This window comes from Carettochelys insculpta, chromosome 6 (genome assembly GCF_033958435.1).
Source record: "Carettochelys insculpta isolate YL-2023 chromosome 6, ASM3395843v1, whole genome shotgun sequence".
NCBI classification, from domain to species: Eukaryota; Metazoa; Chordata; order Testudines; family Carettochelyidae; genus Carettochelys; species Carettochelys insculpta.
The window spans coordinates 40610544-40635084 of NC_134142.1; the positions used below are offsets into that span (position 1 = coordinate 40610544).

At 43.5% G+C, this 24541-nt stretch overlaps 1 protein-coding gene across 16 annotated transcripts in view; it reads right to left on the reverse strand.

Annotated features, from left to right (window-relative positions):
- Positions 1-24541, reverse strand: part of NRXN3 (neurexin 3) — a 1384038-nt gene that overhangs the window by 965022 nt on the left and 394475 nt on the right. For all 16 annotated transcript variants that reach the window (XM_074996672.1, XM_074996671.1, XM_074996675.1 and 13 more), the window contains 2 exons: positions 15317-15755; positions 8819-9202 (listed from right to left, as the gene is read on the reverse strand). In XM_074996672.1, coding sequence (XP_074852773.1) covers positions 8819-9202; positions 15317-15755 — 823 coding nt within the window. The remainder of the gene's footprint in view (positions 1-8818; positions 9203-15316; positions 15756-24541) is intronic.

The following is a 24541-nucleotide window of genomic DNA, read 5'->3' on the forward strand; positions in this document are numbered from 1 at the left end:
AGCCCAGCCAACCATTCCACAGCTGCCACCAACTCAAGGCACTTTCAGGACTTTAACTCTCTCTCAATTGTTACAGACATATGGGGTTGGAGGTAAAAAGTCATTTCACGTGGAATGGGAGGATGTATGCTACCCTTTTATTCTGAGTTAATTTAAGTGGCATCTACCCTGAGGTGACACAGGAGAAATAGTTCCACAAGGTGGACGGACGCTGATGAAGAGAGACTTGGGGAAGAGTGTCTTTGGACTATTATGTGGTTTGAAATAATGGAAACCAAATTAACCACCCATAAAGACAAAAATGTTTGGAGCTGAGTGCTGAGAGAGAAAAACTGCATTAAAAGCTGCCACTGGAGCATATGCATACCAAGACGACTTGGGGTACAACTTCTATCATTGCCCTGTACAGAGACCCCCAAAACTCTAGACACCTCTGACCCAAACCTTGGATGTTCACTGTGCTCAGTGACCAGCCTCGCATCACAAAAATCCCCACTTTCATCAGAATCGTATACCCCAATTAAAAAAAAAACATAGAAAGAGCCTTAAAAAGAGCCACCATGGCTTAACAACCATGTAAAAAAAGCAGTGAGAGATCAAAAGGCATCTTTTAAAAAGTGGAAGTCCAGTCCTAGTGAGATAAATAGGAAGGAACGTAAACACTGCCACATTAAGGGTGCATCTACACTTGCATTCCTCTTTTGAAAGAGGTATGCAAATGAGGCAAATTGAAAATGCAAATGAGATATAAATTTGCATATTTGGCATCTCATTTGTGTATTTTAATTTCAAAAGAGCTTCTTTTGAAAGAAGAAAGCCAGTGTAGCTGTTACTCTTTCGAAAGTAAATCCATCTTTGAAAGAATCCTTCCCTTTATTTAATGGGAAGAAGGAGTGTTTTGAAGATGGGGTTTACTTTTAAAAGTGCAGAGCCTACACTGGCTTTCTTCTTTCAAAAGAAGCTCTTTCGAAATTAGAGTATGCAAATGAGATGCCAAATATGCAAATATATACATCATTTGCATTTTCAATTTGCCTCATTTGCATACCTCTTTCAAAAGAGGAATGCAAGTGTAGACACACCCTTAATGTGTTTATGTTTCTTCCTATTTATCTCACTAGGACTGGACTTCCACTTTTTAAAAGATGCCTCTTTCTCTCTCACTGCTTTTTTTACATGGCTGTTAAGCCATGGTGGCTCTTTTTTAGGTCTCTTTCTATGTTTTTTTTAAGTTGGGGTATACAATTCTGATGAAAGTAAAATGGCACAAAAAGAATTTAACAAAAAGATAGAGAAAAAGTAAAACTAACAGAGGCTGTCAAGAATGAGTAGAGAAGGGGTTGATCTCTTCCTAAGCCCAGGTGAGCCAATTGGGGTGGAGTGACTTTTTTGAATGGAAAACAGTTGAAGTTTACTAGGCTTTTGTCTGCTGGGAAGTCAGAGAGAAGATGGAGGGAGAAGGATGTCTCCCAGGAAATTGAAATGAATCCCATAAATATCCTGACCATGTCAAGGTCAACCATAGAGATGCAAGTAAAAGGGAAATGTATAGTTAGATGTGATCAGGATATGTTTATTTTGAATTTGATTGGACTAGCTACTGCTGTTTGCTTGTTTCCTTGTTTTGTTGTTTGCTGCTCTGTTTCTTTTTTGTTGGTTTGACTTGAGGTTTTCCTCCTGTAACTTTTAAGCTGAAACCCAGGGAAATATTTTTCTCTGTGTGCAACCCATGATTTATTTTCTCTTGTTTTGTGAATAAATTATTGTTTTTAAGCAATTGATCTGATACCTGTGTTCTACAAAGATTCTGTGTATGTTTATGCCTTAGACTAAAAGGTCAGCTACTAAATTAGAGTTCTTTGTGTCTAAGGTCTCTCCTGAGGGAGGGTTAAGAGCTTGGGGTACCCCACAAAAAGACATCCCAACTGTGTCTTCCTGGGATAGGGGGGTCTTTTCCCACTTGGGTGGTGGCAGCTCTACCCCCAAGGATCCAGGAATCTGTGACCTTGGGAAGTTTTAAAGTAAAGCCTGTATATAGACAAGGTGTTTTAAGTTTTTGCAGGTCCCCACTTTCTGCACTCAGAGTGCCAGAGTGGGGACAGAGTCCTGACAGAGACCTATAAAGTAACAAAGAGGGGTGCATTTTTCACAATAACAGCAAAAGGCAAATCCATGAGATTAGGGAACTCCCTACCCCAAAGCATGAACTTCTCTGTGGAATAGTTGATTAAAAAAAAAAACATGACCATATATATTGCCCTAATCTTGCTCTGAGACATGGTTAATCATTTTAGCTGAAACTTTCCAAAAATATTCAAATTTAGGCAGCACCAGCATAAAAAAAATCAGGCAAAGGTATAAGCAAATAAAAATTTGGTTTTATAATGGAATGCATCAGGCAATCTGAACTGTAGGAAGTGCTATAAACTCTGCCTATAACAAACATCCAATCCTGCTCTGAATCTTACTAACATATATGGCCCAATAACATCCTACAGGAGAGAGTTCCACAGTAAATTATTGCCCATAATTATTTCTTTACAATTGTTATACATATGTTCTTCCCCTCAAGGATATGCCTTCTTTCCTGCAGCTATCTTTCCACTAGCTTTCAATCTCAGGTACTTAACATGGCCCCCACAGCATCTGAGTATTAAGCTAACTTTAATAGATTTACCCTCACAAGACCCCTATGAGGAGGACATGAGCTATTATTCCCATTTAACAAATGGGGATATGAGGCTCAGAATAAATGTCTTGTCTAGGATCATAGATTGTTGTAGTAGGAACTGAACCCAATCCTCTCAGTCTTTATTCAAGTAAAGCTGAAAGATGTTTCAGTGACAAATGATTCTGATAAAAGTATTACCTGAGAAAAATCTTTGGGATTTGGTCCTCACACAGGATTCTTCTACTTAACTTAACTAGTCCACCAGCCTATTGCATGTGAGAGAATATACTGTATTATAGGGACGACCCCATTCTAGCTACCAGCCTTCCCACCATGCACTTTACTGGAGTTACTGAACACAGTGGTGTCCTGTCCTGCCCTAAAGACACACTAGAATGGAGTAAGTCTTGGCCATTTCTAAATTCAGCTCCTCTACATGATCGCAGTTCCCACTCCTGGAGGATCTTTACCTTCAGCAGCTATGGCACTTGGGACCTGAAAGTGGTTGTGTCTAATTTTCAACCCCCTGCAGCAGTAAAGTCAATTGAATATTGTTCCTTTACTTTCCCTCTCCTGAGGTCTAAAGACTGAAAGTCAGGACTAAAGTGAGTCAGCATGTTTCTCCCCAGTACACATTTTAAATTCTATCATCCACAGCCAGGAACTGATGGCTATATTTGCCTTTGCTGGCCTATATGCCCTGCTCGCCCCAACCATGAGGCAGCTCCCCGGTTCCTCTGCTCATGTGGGAACAGTAGGAAAATTACCCTCCACAGTGCATGAGCTACAGGCCTACTGACACCTGGATTTACAGTCACCTGTCAGCACATAAAAGTTACAGTCATGTTTTTGTTTGTCAAGGGGCAAAATCTTTGTGTCAAGAGGCCATGTCCTGACATAAAGCAGTTATGTCAGTATGTGATGAAGCTGTGACGTAACGTCCTGCCACACTGCAGTCATCACAACATGATTCAGCGTACAGTTTTTTCTTGCGTGAACAGTTTTTCAGTTCCAGTCCCTGTGTGACCTCTTCCCCTGAGCCTCATCTTGAGCTGTGAAGTATAACTGAGTTGAAAGAGACAACTTCTGATCTGATATTTAAATCAACATGGCCTGCATGGTTTCCATTTATAACCATAACTGCACTTCCAGGCACCAAGACCCCTGTAGCTCTCATTTCTGCAACTCTTCCCCAATCCCACACTCACCAAAAGAGCCGTGACCCTGAGAGAGCTGCTAGGAGATAAAACACATTTTATAACTGAGAACTTTGTTTCCTCAGCACTGAACACGCATTCATTCATCCCCTCATTCTTCTCTGACACTCGCATTTGCCAGGCTCTCGATTTCATTACATATACTTCACCCAGCTGTAGAGTTGATGCCTACAGGTAGCTGTGGATTCCAACACCTAAAAGGAAAGCTCATGACAAAGACTTGTGGGAAGCAGGTATGTTCTGCAAGTTTTAGCACAGTGCTGGTTACTCCTGGGTATAACTAAATGCTGCAAACAAAAACTAAGGACAAGCCGAAAGATTTTAATACTACCGTGACACAATGTAAGGAAGCAATGCATTTATGGTGCGATGCTTTCCTGATGCAACACCTCTCAAAATGGCAGCATGTACTTGAGTGGAGGTAAATTGGAGGAATTCTGCAATCCTTGTTCAGAAGACCCAGTTTTTCAGTAATCTAATCTTGTTAAGTGTATGGGGGAAGCTTGGGGACTGACATTACATAGAGATGATATATCAGGCCACCTAGAGTGTTGAATTTCTAGGGGCCCCATCAACAAGGGTGGCTTCTGTAACAGCACACCTGCAGAAGCAGGAACACCAGCAGCAGCCAGGATGAGGCTGGGCACCAAACTATGTAGTGCTGGCCTCGAGAAGCTCTACTATGGAGAATAAATCTTGCACTTCTAAACCCTAAAAATGATCTCACCTGTCCTGCAGGGTGAATTCTATATATCTACAGTGAGTTCCTATTAAAAACATCCTTTCTCTCCCGCAGAGCAGGTGGATTGCAAAGCCCCAAGGAGTGCACAACACTTTATATGAAATATCCAATTAACCCCTAAGAACTTCACTGCAGATGATTCAGTTTCATTGTACCCTAAAAACAGGAAAATTAAGGCACCGTGAGAGGAGTGACTTCCCCCCCACGCCCCCGTTCACACAGGACGTCCATAACTGGGCTGGGAACATAACCCAAAAGTCCTGCTCCCAGAATGTACTCTGAACATTAGACTGTGCTATGAAGAGGGAAAGACCCAGAGAGCAAAAGCAGATGAAAAGCTCTACAATTCTGCTAATAATCCACAACTGTGCCTCAACAAGTGCATTTCAGCCACATTGCATTCCTCACAGCCAAATATTACTGAGAAATTGATCTCAGTGTAACCTAACATTACCAAAGGGAAGTTCCATTTCTTTACTGAGTGGGCCTACTGCCATCAATTTTTTTCTCTTGAACAGTTTATTCTGATCACAGTACTGGGCACAATAAAGGGGCAAAAACAATTAATGGAACCGTCTGGGATTTGAACAGTGTATAGATCAAAATGTCTTTTATTTGCTAAGCTCTGTCTCATTTGGCCTAGAATGAATGTGTCTTGGCTGTCTGCACTGGCAATAATTGTACCTCATATATCCCCAGTCAGACGCCTTTAAATGGCCAGACAGAATTAGCAACAATGAGAAAAGGGTGCAGTGACTTTTGTTGTACTTCTGAAACTGCTGACTGTCCCCGACAGATTTGCTCTTGGCACAGGTGAGTTTGGAGGTTCTGATAACTAAGCCGAAAAATCTGCCCTAATGGTGCAGATCACCGGCATAACTGTGAGAAAATGTATAAAGTATCTTCATAATCTAGCACATAATATATTGATACAAAAAGGTACACCAGGGAGGCAGGGACTGAATTAGTCCAAACAAAAAAAAAAAAACCTACTGATTCAAGTCAAGCACTGTGTTGAGATCACATATGGTAAAGAAGAAAAATAAGAGACCGGAAATCAACCAGCACTGGTGTATTGGAAATTAGGTCTGACTAGCAGACAAAATAAGGAAAGGATGAGCTATTTCTCCCTCACTCCTTTCCCAGGTCCTTAATACAGCAGAGATTTTAAACAAAAAAAAATGGTGGATGGATTGAAGTATGTACAATACTGGCTCAGTGGAGAATCAGAGAAGGGGAAGGAGCGCTTCCTCATCATGGCTGCCAGTCCCACCATCTCCTGGGAACTAGGACTCTATTCAAACCTAAGAGATGTCCTGACCACACCAGACCAGAGAGAGGAATCCAGGTGACACTCCACCAGCTTTAACTAATTCTCATCCACCACCTGGGATCTGAAACTTTCTCTCTCCAACCCTTGGGTGTGTCTACACTAGCAACTAACTTCGTAGTTAAGCACTACATCTAAACAGCCAGCAGAGATTCTACACACATTTTACTTTACTTCAAAGTCCTTACTCCATTCCCAGGAATAGAGTAGTGCCCTGCTTCAAAGTTTAACTTGGAAGCAGGGAGTGTGTAGACGCTCTGCTTCGAAGCTGCTTACTTCAAAGTTGTACTTCAAAGTAAGCAACTTCGAATTTATTTTGTAGTGTAGACACAGACCTTGTGTCCTTTCCCTTCACAAGCATTTTTCTTCTCTATCTTACTCATTTGCTTTTGCATTCTGTCCAATTAAAGTTTGGCTTCACCATTCAAGGCTGTACAGCCTGCATCACTGCTGGAAGCCTGTGACCAGAAAGAGGCAGCTAAATACACTGTTCTAAAAAGTCTGACAGTAAGATATGTTTGCCAGGTCTCAAGATGGCTAATAACACTATGTGCTTCGCTTCTGTTTTTCCAGCAGTGAGTCTGCATCTGATAGTCAACACCTGTGACAGAAACTGTATTTTCTGTCTTTGCTGAGTTTTTTTTCACTCTTGTGTGGTTTTGTCTTGCCTTTGAAGAAATAGGATCTCACTTAAACTATAAAGAACAGCCCATCTCAACTAACTTTTTGTCTTTTCCCCAAAATGAACTGTCACTACTATCAAAGACACCATCAACTAGGAAAAGTTTTCTTCTAAAAACTCTGCAGTTAAAACGGAACGGAACAAGGGACACTTTACTTTTCAAATACATTAATCTTTTCCCTCGTCTTTTTTGTGTATCTTTAACAAAAGTTTAAACAATTTTTAATGCTGTATTTGTCATGGTACGAACCAGGCTGAAGTCTCTATATACTAAATCCTAAACCTTGTATAACATTGCTTAGTATTGGATGGTGCCTGGGTTATGCTAACACATTTAACTCTCTGGGTCCATTAATTACTTCTAAATTAATACAACACTGCACTATCCCAGTTGGTGCTGTAACAGCAACACAAACATCAGCACAGCTGACAACAGACAGAAAGACAGAAGGGGGATACTTTGTCTGTCAACCAAGCATGTGCTAAAGAGAAAGGATAAGCAGAGTCTCAGCCTGCACCTGGGACTGCTACCAAAAAGCTGCACAGAATTCATTGCATACAGCCACATTTTGTGGCCCAACAGATGAAAGACAGAACTTAGAGAGAGAGACAGAGCTTGGGGAAAACAGAGCTAAGGCTCCCCAGCTCCCAGGGGATCAGCAGCTCAGATGAAAGTACAATTAACTGATCCCTGAAGCCATAGACTTCATCATAGAAGGCAGACTCCCTAGTAATCTGGGTAGAGATTGGGAGTGGTGTTTCCTTTGCATTCAGGGTGGTGAAGCCCAGTACGTGAATCACAGAATACTAGGACTGGAAGGGACCTTGAGAGGCCATCAAGTGCAGCCCCCTGCCCCAATGGCAGGACCAAGTACTGTCTAACCTATCCCTGACAGACATCTATCTAACCTGTTCCTAAATATCTCCAGTGATGGAGATTCCACAACCTCCCTTGGCAATTTACTCCACTGTTTGACCAACCTAACAGTTAGGAACTTTTTCCTAATGTCCAACCTAAACCTCCCTTGCTGCAGTTTAAGTCCATGGCCTCTTGTTCCATCCTCAGAGGCCAAGAAGAAGAAGTTTTCTCCCTCCTCCTTATGACACCCTTTTAGACACCTGAAAACCGCTATTATGTCTCCCCTCAATCTTCTCTTTTCCAAACTAAACAAGCCCAATTCTTTCAGCCTTTCTTCACAGGTCACATTCTCTAGACCTTTAATCATTCTTGTCGCTCTTTTCTGGACCCTCTCTAATTTCTCCACATCTTTCTGGAACTGCGGTGCCTAGAACTGGGCACTATACTCCAGCTGAGGCCTAACCAGTGCAGAGTAGAGCGGGAGAATGACCTCTCATGTCTTGTTCACAACACACCTGTTAATGTATCCCAGAATCACGTTTGCTTTTTTTGCAACAGCATCACACTGTTGACTCATATTTACCTTGTGGTCCACTATAACCCCTAGATCCCTTTCTGCTGTAGTCATTCCTAGATAGTCTCTCCCCATTCTGTATGTGTGAAACTGATTGTTCCTTTCTAAGTGGAGCACTTTGCATTTGTCCTTATTAAACTTCATCCTGTTTACCTCAAACCATTTCTCCAATTTATCCAGATCATTTTGAATTATGACCCTATCTTCCAAAGCAATTGCAACCCCTCCCAGGTTGGTATCATCTGCAAGCATAATAAGCGTACTTTCAATGCCAATATCTAAATCGAAGATGAAGATATTGAACAGAACCAGTCCTAAAACGGACCCTGAGGAACCCCACTTGTTATACTTTTCCAGCAGGATTGAGAACTGTAAACTACTACTCTCTGAGTATGGTTATCCAGCCAGTTATGCACCCACTTTATAGTAGCCTCCTCTAAATTACATTTTCCTAGTTTTTTCATAACAATATCATCCGAGATCATATCAAGTGCTTTACTAAAGTCTGGGTGTACCACATCTACTGCTTCTCCCCTACCCACAATTCTCCTTATCCTATCAAAGAAAGCTATTGGATAGACTCAGATCCCACAAGCTATCAAAGTGAGGGCAAGAGTCCCTGGAGATTGTGGACACCATCAGAATAACAACATCAAGTCCAGGTGGAGTATAATCTTGTCCTCACTGAGTTCCTATACACCCCCAGGTTTGGTAAGCATGATCTCAAAGCTCAGGTAACTTACCCCGCTCACAGGTTTTGCCCCAGTAGCCAGTGCCAGTGCAGTCACAGATGAAGCGATTCCAACCATCCTTGCAGACAGCATTGTTCTTGCATGGGTAGCTGTCGCATTGCTTGGTGTTGAGCCGGGAGCATGAGGATTTGACTCCAGCAGCATTCTGCACCTCTGCCAACTGCCGGATGTTCTTGCTCCGTCCATCAATAAACAGGTCCCGGATACAGCCTACATAGCCATAGTTCAGCATGGCCGTCCAGAGCTCTGTAGGAAGGATGAGTCCTGCCCGGTTCTCAGGTAGCCCGCCTAGGTACATGTCCCCTTCCAGGTCTAAGATTTCACTCTCCCCGCTGGCAGTGAATGGGGTGCGTCTGCTGTTCACAGATATGGTACCTGGGGTAAGGAGGAAAAGGAAACATCAGAAACCAGCTCTACTTCATGCTCAGGTCTAGTTCAGTTTCTATTGTATTTGAGTGCAGGTTAATGATGATAAATTAAGTTGAGGCATCTGAAGATCCCCAGTAAAATACAACACTGACAGAGATAGTTTATCCCACACTGCCCATCCATCTCTTCCCCCACACCACAGGATCTAAACTCTTCAACACCTGGATTGTGTGTCATGTGTGCTTTTACAGCACAGACCATAGTGGGGTCCCAATCCAGATCAAGGACTCAAAGTCCTACAATAACACACATATTCAGTAACTTGATCTTAATTTTCCTCATGTCTTCTAGATATACAGAGACTTTCTTTAAAAAAAAAAAGGAGCAAAAACTCAGGAATTCAGTGGGATTCACCCTGCAAGGCAGGAAATCGTATACTGCAAAGTGCAGCTGGAATTAGAAGACTCTGGGACCATATGGGATTATATAATGCTTTCATCATCAGACCTCAATGCATTTTAAAAGAAGGTACCACTATCTCCATTTCACAGATGAGGAAATGGAGACACAGAGAGATGAAGGTGAATTCTAAAACGGAGAGTTCTTATTATTTTTATTATGGTTGTTTCTTGGCTTCAAGCAAGATGATAACCCCATGGTGCAAGGCACTGTACATACATATTTTAAGAGACAGTGCCTGGCACAAAGTTTACAGCCAAATGCACTGTGGGTGGAAGGCAAAAACAAGTAAGTGTAGAGATTAGCACAAGGTCAACAACAGGTCAGTGGCAGAGATAAATGCAGAATCCAGGCCTCTGACAGACCAGTGCAGTGTATTTATTGGATCACACTGCTCCTCATTCAGGATTTCAGTTGTTTTTGAGAAAGGAATACCAGCCCACAAGTCCACTTTGAACTATGAATCAGAAACTTGTTCCATCTAGCTATAAATCATTGCATGTGATTGCTGTGTCATTATGGCACTCTGTGTCCCCAGAAGGGACCTTTTATGCTTTAAGATTAATTCCAGATCACTGCATTCTTTATCCTATACTTCTAGGAGGGGGCCAAGGAAGTTGGTTAATAGAGTTTGCTGTGAGAAAATGCAGTCACACATGTATACCTCTTCCCGCCTTAAGCTGTAATACGCATCTTCCAGAATAGAGAACAGATTGCGAACAGGTATTTCATGTGTGTGATGTTCTGCATAACTTTGGGATAAGGTCAGAGGCAGCAGAGTGTTTGAGGCAATAGAAGCGTTACAAATTAAAATCTCAGAACCATTTAGTGTATGTAAATTGCAGTACCACAGACTTTTTTTTTTCTTCTTCATATGGCAAGAGCAGAGATGTAACGCAATATGCTTATACTTGCCAAGGCAGCACATCACAGAGTAGCAAGTTCATTTCATCTGGCTCTTCTGTCACTGCATCTGGAAGGCTGTGTTCATGTTGTGGACAGTATATTATCAAAAAGATGGAGACAAGCAAGAGAAAGGCAACAAATAATTACGGGGATGGATGTTCTCACTTTTGGGGGAAGTTTAAAAGATCAGATGAAACCTCTTTAGCTTGACCGATCAACCACAGAGGGGGAGGCATAGCACAGTCTGCACATAATGAAAAGCTGAAAACACCAAGGAAGGAGATAACATTGAGAAAGGAAGTATCCTGGCTGAGTAATAAGCTAAGTCTGGTGACCGTGAGATGCATTTGGCTCTAGAACTGTCTCCCTATGAAAGTGACAGCAGTCCCATTACATGGAACATTTAAAACCAGACAAAAGGGACCAATTCAGCATTTGCCCAAGAAAAAAAGGACCAAATGAGCTAGTAGATCTTTTCCATCTCTAACATCTACAATTCTGGAAAGACAGTACAAACCTCTGACTCAGTGTAGCACAGTGGTTGCCCCACTCCAGCAAGGGATGGGTTAAGAGCAGGCCAGAGTGGGCCTGCACTAACACCCTTCAATCAGGGAGAGGCTCATAGGGAGCTACTCAAAAGGTGGCTTGCTGGGACAGCCCTATTATAAGGAGTTGCTCAGCAGAACAGAGGGCAGTTGGGTCGTGATCAGCAGGGGTGCAGGACTGGTTCCCAGCAAAGGAGAAGCATCTTGGGTGGAGCAGTGATCAGCAGACTCAGTGGGCCAGAGAGAAAGAGGCTCTTGCCTGATGCCTGCCATGCTGTGGCCTTGACACAAGGGCTGAGAAGGCACAAGAGTCATTGGAAAGTGGCCCAGGGAGCATGAGCAGTAAATGGAGCAGAGAAGGAGGGTGGGACAAGGCTGCCACCATAGGGTCCCTGGATCAGGACCCAGAGTAGTGAGTGGACCTCGGTTTCCCCTTCCCCCTCACACCACACCTAGCCACACTGAAGCATGGCCTTTACAGGCTGCAGCTTTCCCCGAGGCACAGGGCTGTAGTTGGCCACAGTGGCAGGTGAGACTGATGACTGCTGTTACCCCCAGAAATGGGGAGAAAGAAGCGGTGTGCACTGCAGGAGGACAGCGTCCCTAAGAGAACACTGCAGTACAGGGTGTGACATGGGTCCAGACAGTGGAGATATCAGAACAGAGAGTGACAAGAGGTGTGAGCCCGGCCAGAAGAGGACACCCTGCTGAGGAAAAGAGCTAATTCATGGTGTGACTGGCAAGAGGCACCGCAGTGATGAGCCGACCCCTCAGCTCTTATACTCAGAAGTCAGAAAGGCTCTTCTGCCTCATTTCTGACCCCTGGGGGACTGAATAAGTGAGGGGGAAGGCCCAAAAAGGCAGTAACCAGTGAAGGCAGAGCCTATATGGGAAACAGTACACTGATGTGACTAGATATGAGGTCTGCCAGTCGGGTTTTCAGAATTAGCAGGGGTGGGATAACATGTGCCCGTGGTTCAGAACTGGCTGAAAATGTTCTCTGGTAATAATTGGCAACATTTCCCAGCTAAAACTGGGGACACATTTTATAGACACTCCCAGTAAAGAGACTGCGCAGGGACAGAAAGACGACAGGACATGGGACTGGATGCTAGGCCTCCAAATCTGAGCTATCAGCATTTGTCGGCATACAGTGAAGATATCGTTTTGGCTGCATTGGCAGCCAGCACTGACTGAAGCACATAAGGAGCCAAAAAGGACTGGTGATGCCAGAGGTTATTTCAGCAGGACAACTGCTCAGCTTCCGGGCAGGCCCTTTCCTACTTCAGTACCTAGTAGCAGGGAGAACTTGGACCTTTGCAGGTGATTCTGCTGAGTTAAGTAGAGCACAAAGTTTTTACTTCCTCAGGAGAACTAGAAGAAAGAAAATAATCTAATAAAGATGGGGTGGCTTACAAATGAGATACAGAATATCTGGTTCACTGAGTCAAATCTAGCCCAGGTCAAACAACAGTTGTCACTCATCAAAATGTGACACCTATTGGATGGCCTATGCAGGGCCAGATTAACTCTGTTGGGGACCTGCGGCTGTTAATTTTTTTTTGGGCGGGGGGGGGGGGGGGGGGGGGCTAGGCTCCAGAGTGAGAGGTATTCAATGTGTGGGAGGGGGCTGCAGTTTGAGGCAGGAGAGTAAGTGCACGAGGAGGTGTGGGCTTCAACTAGAGGTGCAGGCTCTGGGATAGAGCTGGAGATAAGGTGCTTATGGTACAGGAGTGGTCTTCAGGTTGGGGCCAAAGGGTCTGGAGTGCAGGAGAAGGCTCAGGACCAGAGGCTAGAGTGAGGATGCAGGGTCTGGGGAGAGTTAGGGAGCCAGAAGGGCCCATGTCTGGGGCTGGGGATTGGGGTGCAGGATGCTTACTTGAGACAGCTCCTGTTTGGCATGGTGGGGAACAGGAGGCACCACATGGCCCTGCAGGTTCTACCCACCCCTCCACCCCATTTCCCACTGACTGTAATTTCTGGCCTATGGGAGCTGTGGGGGCGAGCCCTTCAGGTAAAGGCAGTGAGAAGACGGGAGCTCTAACTGGGGTGGTGAGAGAGGAATGGCAGCACACTGAGCCACCCTCTTTTCCTCTCCTTTCCCTCTGCCAGGAGAGGCTGTCCCAGAATGCAAGGATACAATGGCTGCAGATCAGGGTTCCAGGCGATGAAGTCACTCCTTAGCCTGGAGCCTGTGCAGACTCCCCTAAAGCCCCTTTTTAATCCAGCCCTGGGCCTGTGTGAAATGAGTATGCTGCCTCCTACTCCAGTGTTTAGCAGACACTTGTCCTCAAAAAGCACTAGACCTAGCTGGCATCTTTGCTGGCAAACAATCAAAAAAGCCAGGGATGGAACAAACCATGGAGACAGAATTCCCTTCTCATCTCTAGTAGAGTCCCTAGGGGGGTCTGATTGGTTATTGTACACTAAAGGGCTGACATAAGGGAACTCGCAGTGCTGGTGCCCCCGTTACTTGGCAGAAAGGCCATCAGTCATCTATCAATGCAGCACTTTTCATCAGCTCAAAATTCAGTTAAAAAAGAAAAGAACAAATCTGTTCACTGCTGTTCAACAAAGCACATTTAATTTGAAGTCTGTTATCTTTGATCAGGTTTCAGGCGATCAATAAACTTTCTGCTGAGCAACAAACAAGTCAGTCCTGCAGTTTGCCTCCTTGGGGAGCTAAGGTGACTTCTCCTGGGGGTAATGTCAGTCTCAGCTATTGTTCTGCACCAAAATGTGCCCCTCTCTATTTGCGTTTTTACTGTTTCATCCAGGAGTTTGGGGAGGGGTAATCTTTTTCATCTTACTCTAGAGTTCTTTGCCCAGGAAACAGGTCTGCTTCATGTGAGCAAGCAAAACTGTAGACAATAATGAATGCTACTAATTGAGTTTATCCTTGCAAGTTAATTAGATTCTAGCAAATCTCCAGAAATCATTTATTTATTTACATCTTCATTTGTAAAATACTCCTGCCGATGTCTCTAGGTGCTAATGGAATAAAATTACATACATTAAAACCTAGCAGGGTTCAATGTCAAACACAGAGAAATTCCTTTAAGCTGTCACAGAAACAACCTGCTCTTCAGACAACGGCCTGGATGATGGGATGGGCTGTGCAATGGTCCCTAAAAGTCATCTCTTTTGAAAAATCAGGGGAAGCACATTATCTCTGCTGAGAACACTTTGTTGCAAGCCCCAAGAAGCACAATTCCAGGACCTTTTATTATGGATATCACAGATCAAATCTCAGACCTAACTACAAATGTAGGCAAAATTCCTTTTCCAGCAACATACAACCAGATATTCAATTCCTGATGGAATTGAACCTAACTTCACATATTCATAAGGATCAAATTGTAGATATTATTTCACTTAATTTATTTTGGAGCACAAAGAAAATACCTTTGGTGCCTATATAATATGGGGATTGGCATAATATTAAAAATTCATCATGTTAGTTGAAATTCTAAAAGTGAGAAGCAGCAAGGAGGACTCAACCAGATACAGAAAGACTCAGAGAAGAACCCTGATTCTCAGACACAACAAGAAGTCCTTGTTGTTTTTGAAGATACAGGCTAACTCAGCTACCTCTCTGATACTCTGATTCTCAGAAATACTTGGGAAAGGAAAAGCCTAGCGAGGAATAAAGGAAGAATCTTCATTCAGACAGAGACCTGAAAAAGCACCACAGGAAACAATGGAATAGAGCACAAGGATTGGCCAACTCCTCTCTTCCTTAGTTTGGAAGTTTCCCCCGTTAGTTGTTAACTAGTCTCCCCAGACCCTAGACAGGGTGCTAATATTGAATCAGATGCCAATGTACTTATTCAGTTTCTGAACAGCACATACTCCTAGTGAAGTCAATGGGAGTTAGTTGGACTAAAGACTGAACAATAAAATTCATTAAGTGACTGTCCTCAAGGCTTGGCCCACCAAGAAGTGACCACTATGATAATGTAAATGATTACCGAACGAAGTGCAGATTAAATAGAGTTAAAAGGCAAGATACTGAAGGGCTGCCTATAAAGTCTTCTTCTGTGGTGCTGTTCCAAAATCCATGCTGAACACTTCGAAATGTCTCCTTTTCTGCTAAGCACTGTGTTATTGCAAGCATGCTACTCCCTTCTAAGAGTAAGAATTTTAAAGGACTAGGATTTTATGCTTCCCTCCACCAGAAGAGAAAGGTTTCAAGATTTTATCTTCTTACCTGATCTGCCATCTCGCTGGATATCTACATGATACCACTCTCCATCATTGGCTTTCTTCTGGGTGGCTTTCACCTTGATGGTGCCAGAGCCCATATCAAGCAGCAAATAGAGGTTCCCATCTAGCAGCTCCACTGCAAAGAAATCTACTTTGGTGTTCTTTTGGCTCCTGGCATCCTTCCTCTCCTGGGGCTTGCCGTGAGTGAAGAGGATCAGGCCATTGGGCTCAGTGGTGCGGAAGTCAAAAGAGATGGAGCCCATCCTCTTGGTGTTCCACTTCGGTAGGCTGATGTAGGCCTCTGGCGTCTCAAAGCTGATGGGATCCAATGTGGCAACATTCTCACATGTGAACTTCACCTCTCCATAGATCTTCATCTTGGTGTCACTGATCCTCGCCAAGCGCGACAGCTCCAGACGGATGTCATTATTCTTATAAACAACCTGTCCAAGGCAAAGATATACAGCATACATCAATTCTGCAACCAGTGCAAATGCCTCCCACGACCTACCAGGTGTGGAACAAAAGCAGTCAAAAATGCTCTGGCTATTGGAGCAAAACCTTGGGTGACTCTTACATGATGACAGAGTGGGAGGAAAAAGTGAGGACGGTGCCTAGAAATAACAGGTGGCGCACTATAAATGTCATGGATCAGAACAGCAGAAGAGAAACTTAACTGGCAGTCAGGGAACACTGTAACTCCACAATAGACCCAAATGCACACACTGCCACAGAAGATCGAGTACATAATATACAATATGTGTCTGGAACCATGATGGTTCATCTGCATAGAGCCCGCTATAAAACACATGAGAGGCTGTACCCTTAGTGTGCACATACACACATCTCTGTAGGAAAATCTATACCCCTACTGCAGTTTCTTTATTACTCCCAAAAGATTACTTCAAGTTTAAAACATAAATGCTAAAATGTCACGTATATTACATTTGCTGTGAAATATTGGAGAGTGTATCTGGATCCTGAACAGTCATAACGCTCCCTGCTCACAAAAACAAACAAACTTAGCCGTAAGTTTTCTCTTGCCAAAAAATCTTACCACGCAGTATCAATCACAAAACCTGACAAGTTTTCTTCTGCTGTGCCAGGGGCTGATATCCAGCCAGAGGGGGAGCTCAAGTAAACTAGAGACCGCTATTTCCAGAACCAGAAACTCGTAACTAGTCTCTGTTGAAAAAGAAGGAACAGAGGAAAGCCACCCTGACTTGCAGTAACAGGGAGAACAAACAGGAATAAACATAAAAGGATAGAAGTAGGAGAGACAGGTTGGTAAGATTCTAAAGAAGACAGACCCAGAATAATTTTAAAAAAGAAATCTTTTGTTTCCACTTTGCACCTCAGCAGGCTCCATGCAATACCAATCCTCAGAGCTTCACAATGGCATTTGGGATACAGCTCAGATCCTCTTGCTCCAAAAGAATAAACTGCTACCCAGGTAGCTGGAACAATTTGTATAGTGGGGTTGCTGACAGCAATTGAACCAATCTGTAAAGCCTGTATATAGTAGAAAACACTTCAAGTATCCCTACTTCCAGCACCTATGCCCCGACCTCTTGGGCTAAGAGAGGCACTTGATAGAAGATTGTTTTAAAGAGCCTAGTAGTTCTGAATCCATCCAATGGAGGGCAGTAGTGGTATATAAATTTTGGCCACTTCATTTATAATATTCCTAATTACAGTCATACCCCGAGATACGCCCATTTGAGTTACGAGAATTTGACTTTACGAGAAGTTTAATTTAATATCCCTTCTTCAGCTTTTGAGGCATTTCTTCGCATTTACAAGGACCAATTTGGAGGCTGGGGGCTCTGATAGGCAAGCACCAAGGTGATGGAGTCGGCTGCATTGGTCTTGATGAAGAGGCTGTGCAGGGGGGCGGTGGCACCCTGCGAGAGGGCGGCAGTCTGGTGCGGGGAGGTAGACCCGTCCAAGTCCCAGCAGCAGATCACACCGCTCTGCGAGACACTGATGCTGGGCGCACAATCCATCCCAGCCCCGCTGCTGCCGCTCACCCCCCCGCAGGTGGCATGGGGCCCTCTGCCGCCCGCTCTGCGTAGCTGTGCCTGGGGCACCACTCGCCATCTGTGGTGCTCCCTCCCATTTAGCACCTGGCTCGCCCGCTGCTGCCGCTTTGGCTGCCACCAGCAGGGCCTCTCCGCCATGCAGCCCCACATGACAGAGGCATTGTCCCTCGCCAGCCAGGGGCCCCGTAGGCCTGCCTAGCTCCCCACACAGCCAGCCCCTGGCAGCGCCCCCTCCCCACTTAACCTAAGCTGCGCTCAGGCCGAGCTGCCTTCCCGTGCCCTGCTCTGCCCTGCCCGCCCCCTTGCACCAGATTTAATGGAACTTGGTGTTGTTTTAGCAAAAACGGGTGTACATTTTGGGGCTCAGGAATGCATAAATTTTTTTCCCATTGAAATTAATGGTAATTACATTTTTGACTTACGAGAATTCACCCTAAGAGGGGTTTTTCAGGAACGAATTATCCTTGTAAGGCGGGGGAAGACTGTATAGTACTCTGCACCTTCAAAGGTCTTTACCAATATTAATTAATATTCAATAGGGGAATACAATGTATTCTTTAAAAGTTTACAGATAAAATATATCATATTTCAGACCTTATATGATGACATCTCTAAGCCCTGAATTTGAGGACTGTGTTGCAACTTCAGTGCTCTCTGTCATTTCTGTACAGTGGCTGTGTGTCATTGGGATATATGACAATGGAGACCAAAGCCTTCTTTCTAATGTCAAGTCTCTGTAAATATGCAAAAAACAAATATTATGCACCAATTTTATGACACAAAAGTGACACTGGCTTCTACAGCACAAGGCAAAAGCAACTGGTTTATTGCCATTTTTACTTCTTTGTGAGCTATACGGAAGGGCCGAGGTTAGATTAGATGACCCATGCAGTCCCTTTTAACCCTATGATTCTGTGACTGGAAGGCTTGTTTTCTTTGGTTAGCTTTTGTCTAAAGGGGAAGGGGACTCAGCTCTTCTTTTACCTTAGAAAGTCATGTGCTATTTCTCCTAAAAGATTATATGGACAACTGGAGAACCAGTCGTGGTAGGACATCACAAGGAAAAGGAGAGTGAAAAACTATGCAAGAGGGGCAAGGATTTTTGTCAAACTGTTTGAAGTGTGTATGTACGTGCACCTGAGTGCATAAAAGTATTGAACTCCAGGCAAACATTATTAGAAAACATCTTTTGTGGAAGACTTACAAACATTTGCCCCTTCAATTGAGGACTAAGAAAGACACTGCCCTCCCCATTCCAGTTCTCTGGGCCTTGGAGGAGTACTCCAAAATCAGACAATATTCCTGATGTTTCAAAGGTAAAGTACAAACACAGGATCAGAGTTTAAAAATAAAAACTCCCTTTCTATACTATCAAGTAGCCTCCAAAAAAGCAAAGCCCATAATCTCAGCCCTGCTGAATCCTTTCTGTGCTAGGCTGGCAGCCCACACTGGATGGAATCATGGTTTAACTCACCGGAGTGGTGTGATGCTCACACAGCTGACTTTAAGTTAACCACTCTTGGCCCCATCCTGGCATGAGGTAAGCAGGACTGTATAAAATCTTCTGGGTGACTGGGACTAAAAGATTTTGTGGGAGCCCCCTAGGCGCTGGTGTGGGACCAAAATAAGGGGCTCAGTGTGCAGGAGGGGACTGCTCGGGAGCAGGGTGGGAGGGGGGGACTGGTCAGGAGGTAGGGTGCAGAGGCAGCTTGGGGATGAGTGTGCAGGTTTAGGGCAGGAAATAGGGTGTAAGAGTGGGCTGGGAGTGGGAGGATGGGGGTCGAGGCAGGAAGTAGGGTGCGAGAAGGATCAGGGAGTTGGAGGCTTACCTGGCACAGTTCCTGGGAGAAAATGATGGCTCCACACAGCCCTAGACTTGCAGATACCACACCCTGCCTCTCCCATTGGCCACGATTCCCAGTTAATAGGAGCTGCGGAGGTGGAGCCTCTAGGCAAGCCACACTAGTGGCAATGCCTGTGGCTCCTGCTGGAGGTGGGGGAGGAGGAATGGCAACATGAAAAGCGGCTTTCCCCCTGCCAGGCAGAGCTGCAGCCTGCAGGGGCTTTATTAGCTGCTTCCTAGGGTCTCAGACTAAGGGCTGCAGCCCCTAAAGCACCTTCCCTAATCTAGCCCTGCTGGTGAGGTCTGTTCCTAAGAAAGAGCATGGCCAGACTGCTCTTTGATACATATGGGCTGACAGATTATCTCTGGAAGGTTTCTATCAGTCATGCAACAGAACAGCTCTGAGGCGGTGTTAAACTACACTGCAGGGAAAACTGGCCCAAGTCTTTTCAAGGTCTGAGGGACAGAAAAGTAGCTTGATGCCACTTTTGTTCTAACTGCTTGGGACCTGTGTTAAGTGCTGCTTGGCCAGATCACAGGATCTTGGCCAGTGACCTTGTATTTTCCTGTGTAAATAAAATCAAAATGGGTCAGGATGCTGATTTCAGAACACATAGAAATCCTCCCAATTTGAGACCAAGATGTCTATCTTGTAATGGAATATCCCAACTCTTGAATGCTTACTTGCAGATTGCCTTGAGATGTCAATCCTTACCCTCACCAGGTCTTCTGGTGTCTTTGAACGTGTGACCATAGATAACTAGTTTCACTTCTCCTTTTCTAATTTAATCATAGTAATAATGGCCCATTCTCTAGTGCCTTTCATCTCTTGGACTCATAAGGGTGAGCATCATTAGCAGCTTTAGAGAGAGAAACTGAGTAGAAAAGAGCATAACTTCTCCAAGGATGACATAAACAGATCTCCTGACACCAATGCTTTAAACTTAAGCATATACTTACTCCCTTTTAATTTGCCTGACTAAGAGGAATTATGGAAATGACCAAAAGAAATGAGACTCTAATACATTGCCCAACAGGGCAATACTGCATGGCAAAAGTATAAAATTTCATTAAAATAATTAAAAAGCTGCTTTAGAGTCAGGATAATAGTTTTGCTAGTCCACACAGCCCTGCTTCCATGAGGACATGGGATATACGCCCAGTCCCAATCATCTCTGCTTACCCCTTCGGTGCTTACTGAAGCAGGACTACAGGGTCCTGTGCCTACAAGTCATTCAAATAGAATGAAGGAAATGCAGATAGTAATTTATACAAATCAGAAGCTAGGAACTGTAGAAAATTGATATGGGAAGCTAAAGAACATAAGGAAGAAATTATGTTCAATAGAATTAAGGAAAATGGAGATTTTAAAGTATATTAAGAACAGAGGAATCCCATCAATGTCCATTATTAGATGGAAATGGTAGAACTGTTAATAAAGCAGAGAAGTTTAATAAATATTTCTGTTCTATATGTATGGACAAAACAAGCAGTACATTCATATCTTATCAAGATGATGATAACTGATGAAGATTACATACTTTCCATTCTAGCAATAACTAAGGAAGTTGTTCAACAGCTGCTATTAAAGCTAGAAATGTTTAAATTAGTTGATCCAGATAACTTGCACCCCTGAATTTTAAAATAACTGTCATAGGAGCTCTCTGGACTACTAACTGATTTTAATAAGTCTTAGAACACCAGAGAACTTCCAGAGGACATGTGCCACCAACCTTTAAAAAGTGTATATAGGACAAATTGGGTAATAACTGGTTTACCGGCTTGACATCAATCCCAAGCGAAATTATGGATCAAATGATACACAACCTGGTTAAGAATAAATAGGAGTAATATAACTAATACCAAGCAACATGGTTTTATGGAGAATATATCGCATCAAACTAACAATATCTCGTTCTATGAGATTGTAAGTTTGGCAAATAAAAGTAATGATGATGATGTAATCTACTTAGATTTCTATAAGGTATTTGGTTTGGTGCCGCATATTTTAATTAAGAAACTATAAAGATAAAAAGAATCAACAAGGCACACATTAAACAGATTAAAAACTGTCTGGCTGATTGGAGTCAAAATGTAATTGTAAATGGAGAGTTCTCACTGAGTGGGTGTGTTTCTAATGGGTATGATAGGGATCAGTTTTGGACTTATATTATTTAACATTTTAATCAATGACTTGTAAGAAAACTAAATTATTACTGATAAAGTTTATAGATGAAACAAATACTAGAGGAGAAGTGAATAAGTAAGAGAGCAGGGCAATCTGGACTGTTTGGAAATCCAAGAACAAACAAACAGTATGCATTGTACTATATTCAGATATAATATAAATATAAAGCCATGCATCTAGAAACAAAAAAAGGTAGTCTACACTTACAAGCCGTGTCTACACTAGCTCCAAACTTCGAAATGGCCATGCAAATGGCCATTCAAAGTTTATTAATGAAGTGCTGAAATACCTATTCAGCGCCTCATTAGCATGCGGGCGGCCGCGGCACTTCGAAATTGATGCCCCTCGCTGCCGCGCGGCTCTTCCTGACAGGGCTCCTTTTCGAAAGGACCCCGCCTACTTCGAAGTCCCCTTATTCCCATCTGCTCACAGGAATAAGGGGACTTCAAAGTAGGTGGGGTCCTTTCGAAAAGGAGCCCCGTCAGGACGAGCCGTGCGGCCGCGAGCCGCATCAATTTTGAAGTGCCGCAGCCACCCGCATGCTAATGAGGCACTGAATATGCATTTCAGTGCTTCATTAGTAAACTTCGAAATGGCCATTTGCATGGCCATTTCGAAGTTTGGGGCTAGTGTAGACACGGCCACAGTGTGGCAATTCAAACCTGAGCAGCAGTGATTCTGAAAAGGGCTTACGGATCACAGCAGACAATTAGCTCAATGTGAGCTTCCTATGCAACACCATCACCAAAAGGGTAATATGATCCTTGGCTATATGAAGAAGGGCACATCAGGTAGGAGTAAAGAGGTTACATTAGGTCTGTATTTAGGATTGGTGCAACTGCGACAGGAATACTGTGTCCAGCTCTGGTGTTCACAGTTCAAGAAGGATGTTGATAAATTGGAATTCTACTGAAATTGACAATGATGTCACAAACCAGTGCACAAGACCCAGCCTGTATCCATCCAAACAAACAAATAATGGTTTTACCATAATAAAATCAAACTGCCACTTAGTGAATAAAGGTTCCCAAGAGATAAGCTGTGTGTTAACAGAGACTTCCTCCTCAGTCTGCTCCTCATGTAATGAACCAGACAGGAGGAAAGCAAGCTGCTCAGGAAGCAGCTAGAATAGACATAGAGAGGCCTTCATTAATCAGCAGCAAGAGAACCCATGAAAGTACATGATACTTTAACAGGGTGTAGAGGAAACAGGGCATCTATACATTAGTTTTCTTTAAGTCAGTTGTGGGAGGGGAGGGAGTTTATTGTAAGATGAGCTGTGCATACAAGAGGGCGATTTAGTATCAAGATTCTCACGATGGGCAACTTTGCTTGTCTGAAACACGTAAAGAATTTCTCCTGCCCAATGTGAACAGCTCAGCTCCTGGATTAATGAAAGCCCTAATCAGATGGCTTTTCAGAACAGTCAAAAGAGCCTCTTTGCAATCAAGTGAAGATGCTGAGAGGGAGTAGGTGAGAGGGGAGAAAGAAAAAATATTCCTGGCTTGGCAGGTAGCTTGGCAGGTAGCTAATACTGAATTCATTTGAAGGCAGGCAGGATTAAGTAAGAAACATAGCCTGAGTGCTTGGCTGCTGCTAGGCATGCCCTTCCCCATCCAAGTGTAATGCACATTTGCTGTTAGCCTGACCATCACTAGATGTCCCCATTATCACACAAACAGCAGTTAAAGTGAATTTTTTTAGTCGTCATAGGAATCTCTTTTAAAAATGTTAGTTTTAGTTTAATTTTTTTTAGATGTAGTTTATTCACCTGCTACATCCCCAATATTATGGTTTATCTACACGACAACTTTTGTGTGCGGCAACCCAAAGCACGCACAGGTCTACAGCTCTGAGTTTCACTTGTCTGAATAAACCCCAAGCTCTACAAGGATGGCTACTAGACCAGCAAATGGGTGCAGTCTCTGTAAAAGGACCTGGAAGAGGGAGAATAAAGGGCAGAGAAGAGGGACTCTAACGCCAATAGGGCACATGGGGCTCCACTCCGCCGTAGAATCACACCCTGGTTTTCCATGTAGATAAACCCTTAGGCAGGAATCAAAACAAAAAGCAGTCAAGTAGCACTTTAAAGACTAGCAAAATAGTTTATTAGGTGAGCTTTCGTGGGACAGACCCACTTCTTCAGACCATAGCCAGACCAGAACAGACTCTATATTTAAGGCACAGAAAACCAAAAACAGTAAGCAAGGAGGACAAATCAGAAAAAGATAATCAAGGTGAGCAAATCAGAGAGTGGAGGGGTGGGGGGGAAGGTCAAGAATTAGACCGAGCCAAGTATGCAGATGAGCCCCTATAGTGACTCAGAAAGTTCCCATCACAATTTAAACCATGTGTTAATGTGCCGAATTTGAATATAAAAGCCAGCTTGGCTGCTTCTCTTTCCAGAACGGTGCGATAATTCCTCCTCAGTAACACACATACCTTGAGGTCATTGAAAGACATTCCTTAGGCAGGAAGCATTCCTTGCTCCTCTCATACAGTGCCCATCATTCACCTGCATGTCCTATTTTGTAGAATACCTGGTTATAAAGTCATAAACACTGAAATATTTTCAAGTGGGGGAAGTCAACGTTTTAAGAACCATGCATATATTTAACTGCCTTGAGGGAGGCACACAGTCACAGAGCTTGCATGTCCCAGTTCCCATGGTATCTGTGTGCAGGCGGTCATTGTTCATTACAAAGACAAAGAACTTTAGGCACCTTTCATGTTATAGGATAAATTTAACAACAATAATAATTTGTTCTCCACTCAGAGGCAAAGTTACCACTTAGGTCATAGAAAGGCATCTCTATGCCTCAGAGATTTATTTAGGACATCTGAGCATGTTCACCAGTTCCGCAGATTCTAAGACAAACTCAGAATGAAAAGGTTGCATACCTACTATCTGAGACCAGTCTTTGGGGAACACGGGATCTCATCCTACATCTCCAGACATCTGCCTTGCCTAGTACCTTGATCTGCACCAGAACACAGACTAAGTATTACCCTGAGCTCCTCAAATACTAAGTGCCTCACTGGGATAATTTCTAGGACTTTTCACTATAATATCCAGCTAAGCTTCACCAAAGAAGGACAAATTGGAAACTTGTATTCAAAGCCCCTGCCTGAGAAAATATATCTTAAAAGCAACTT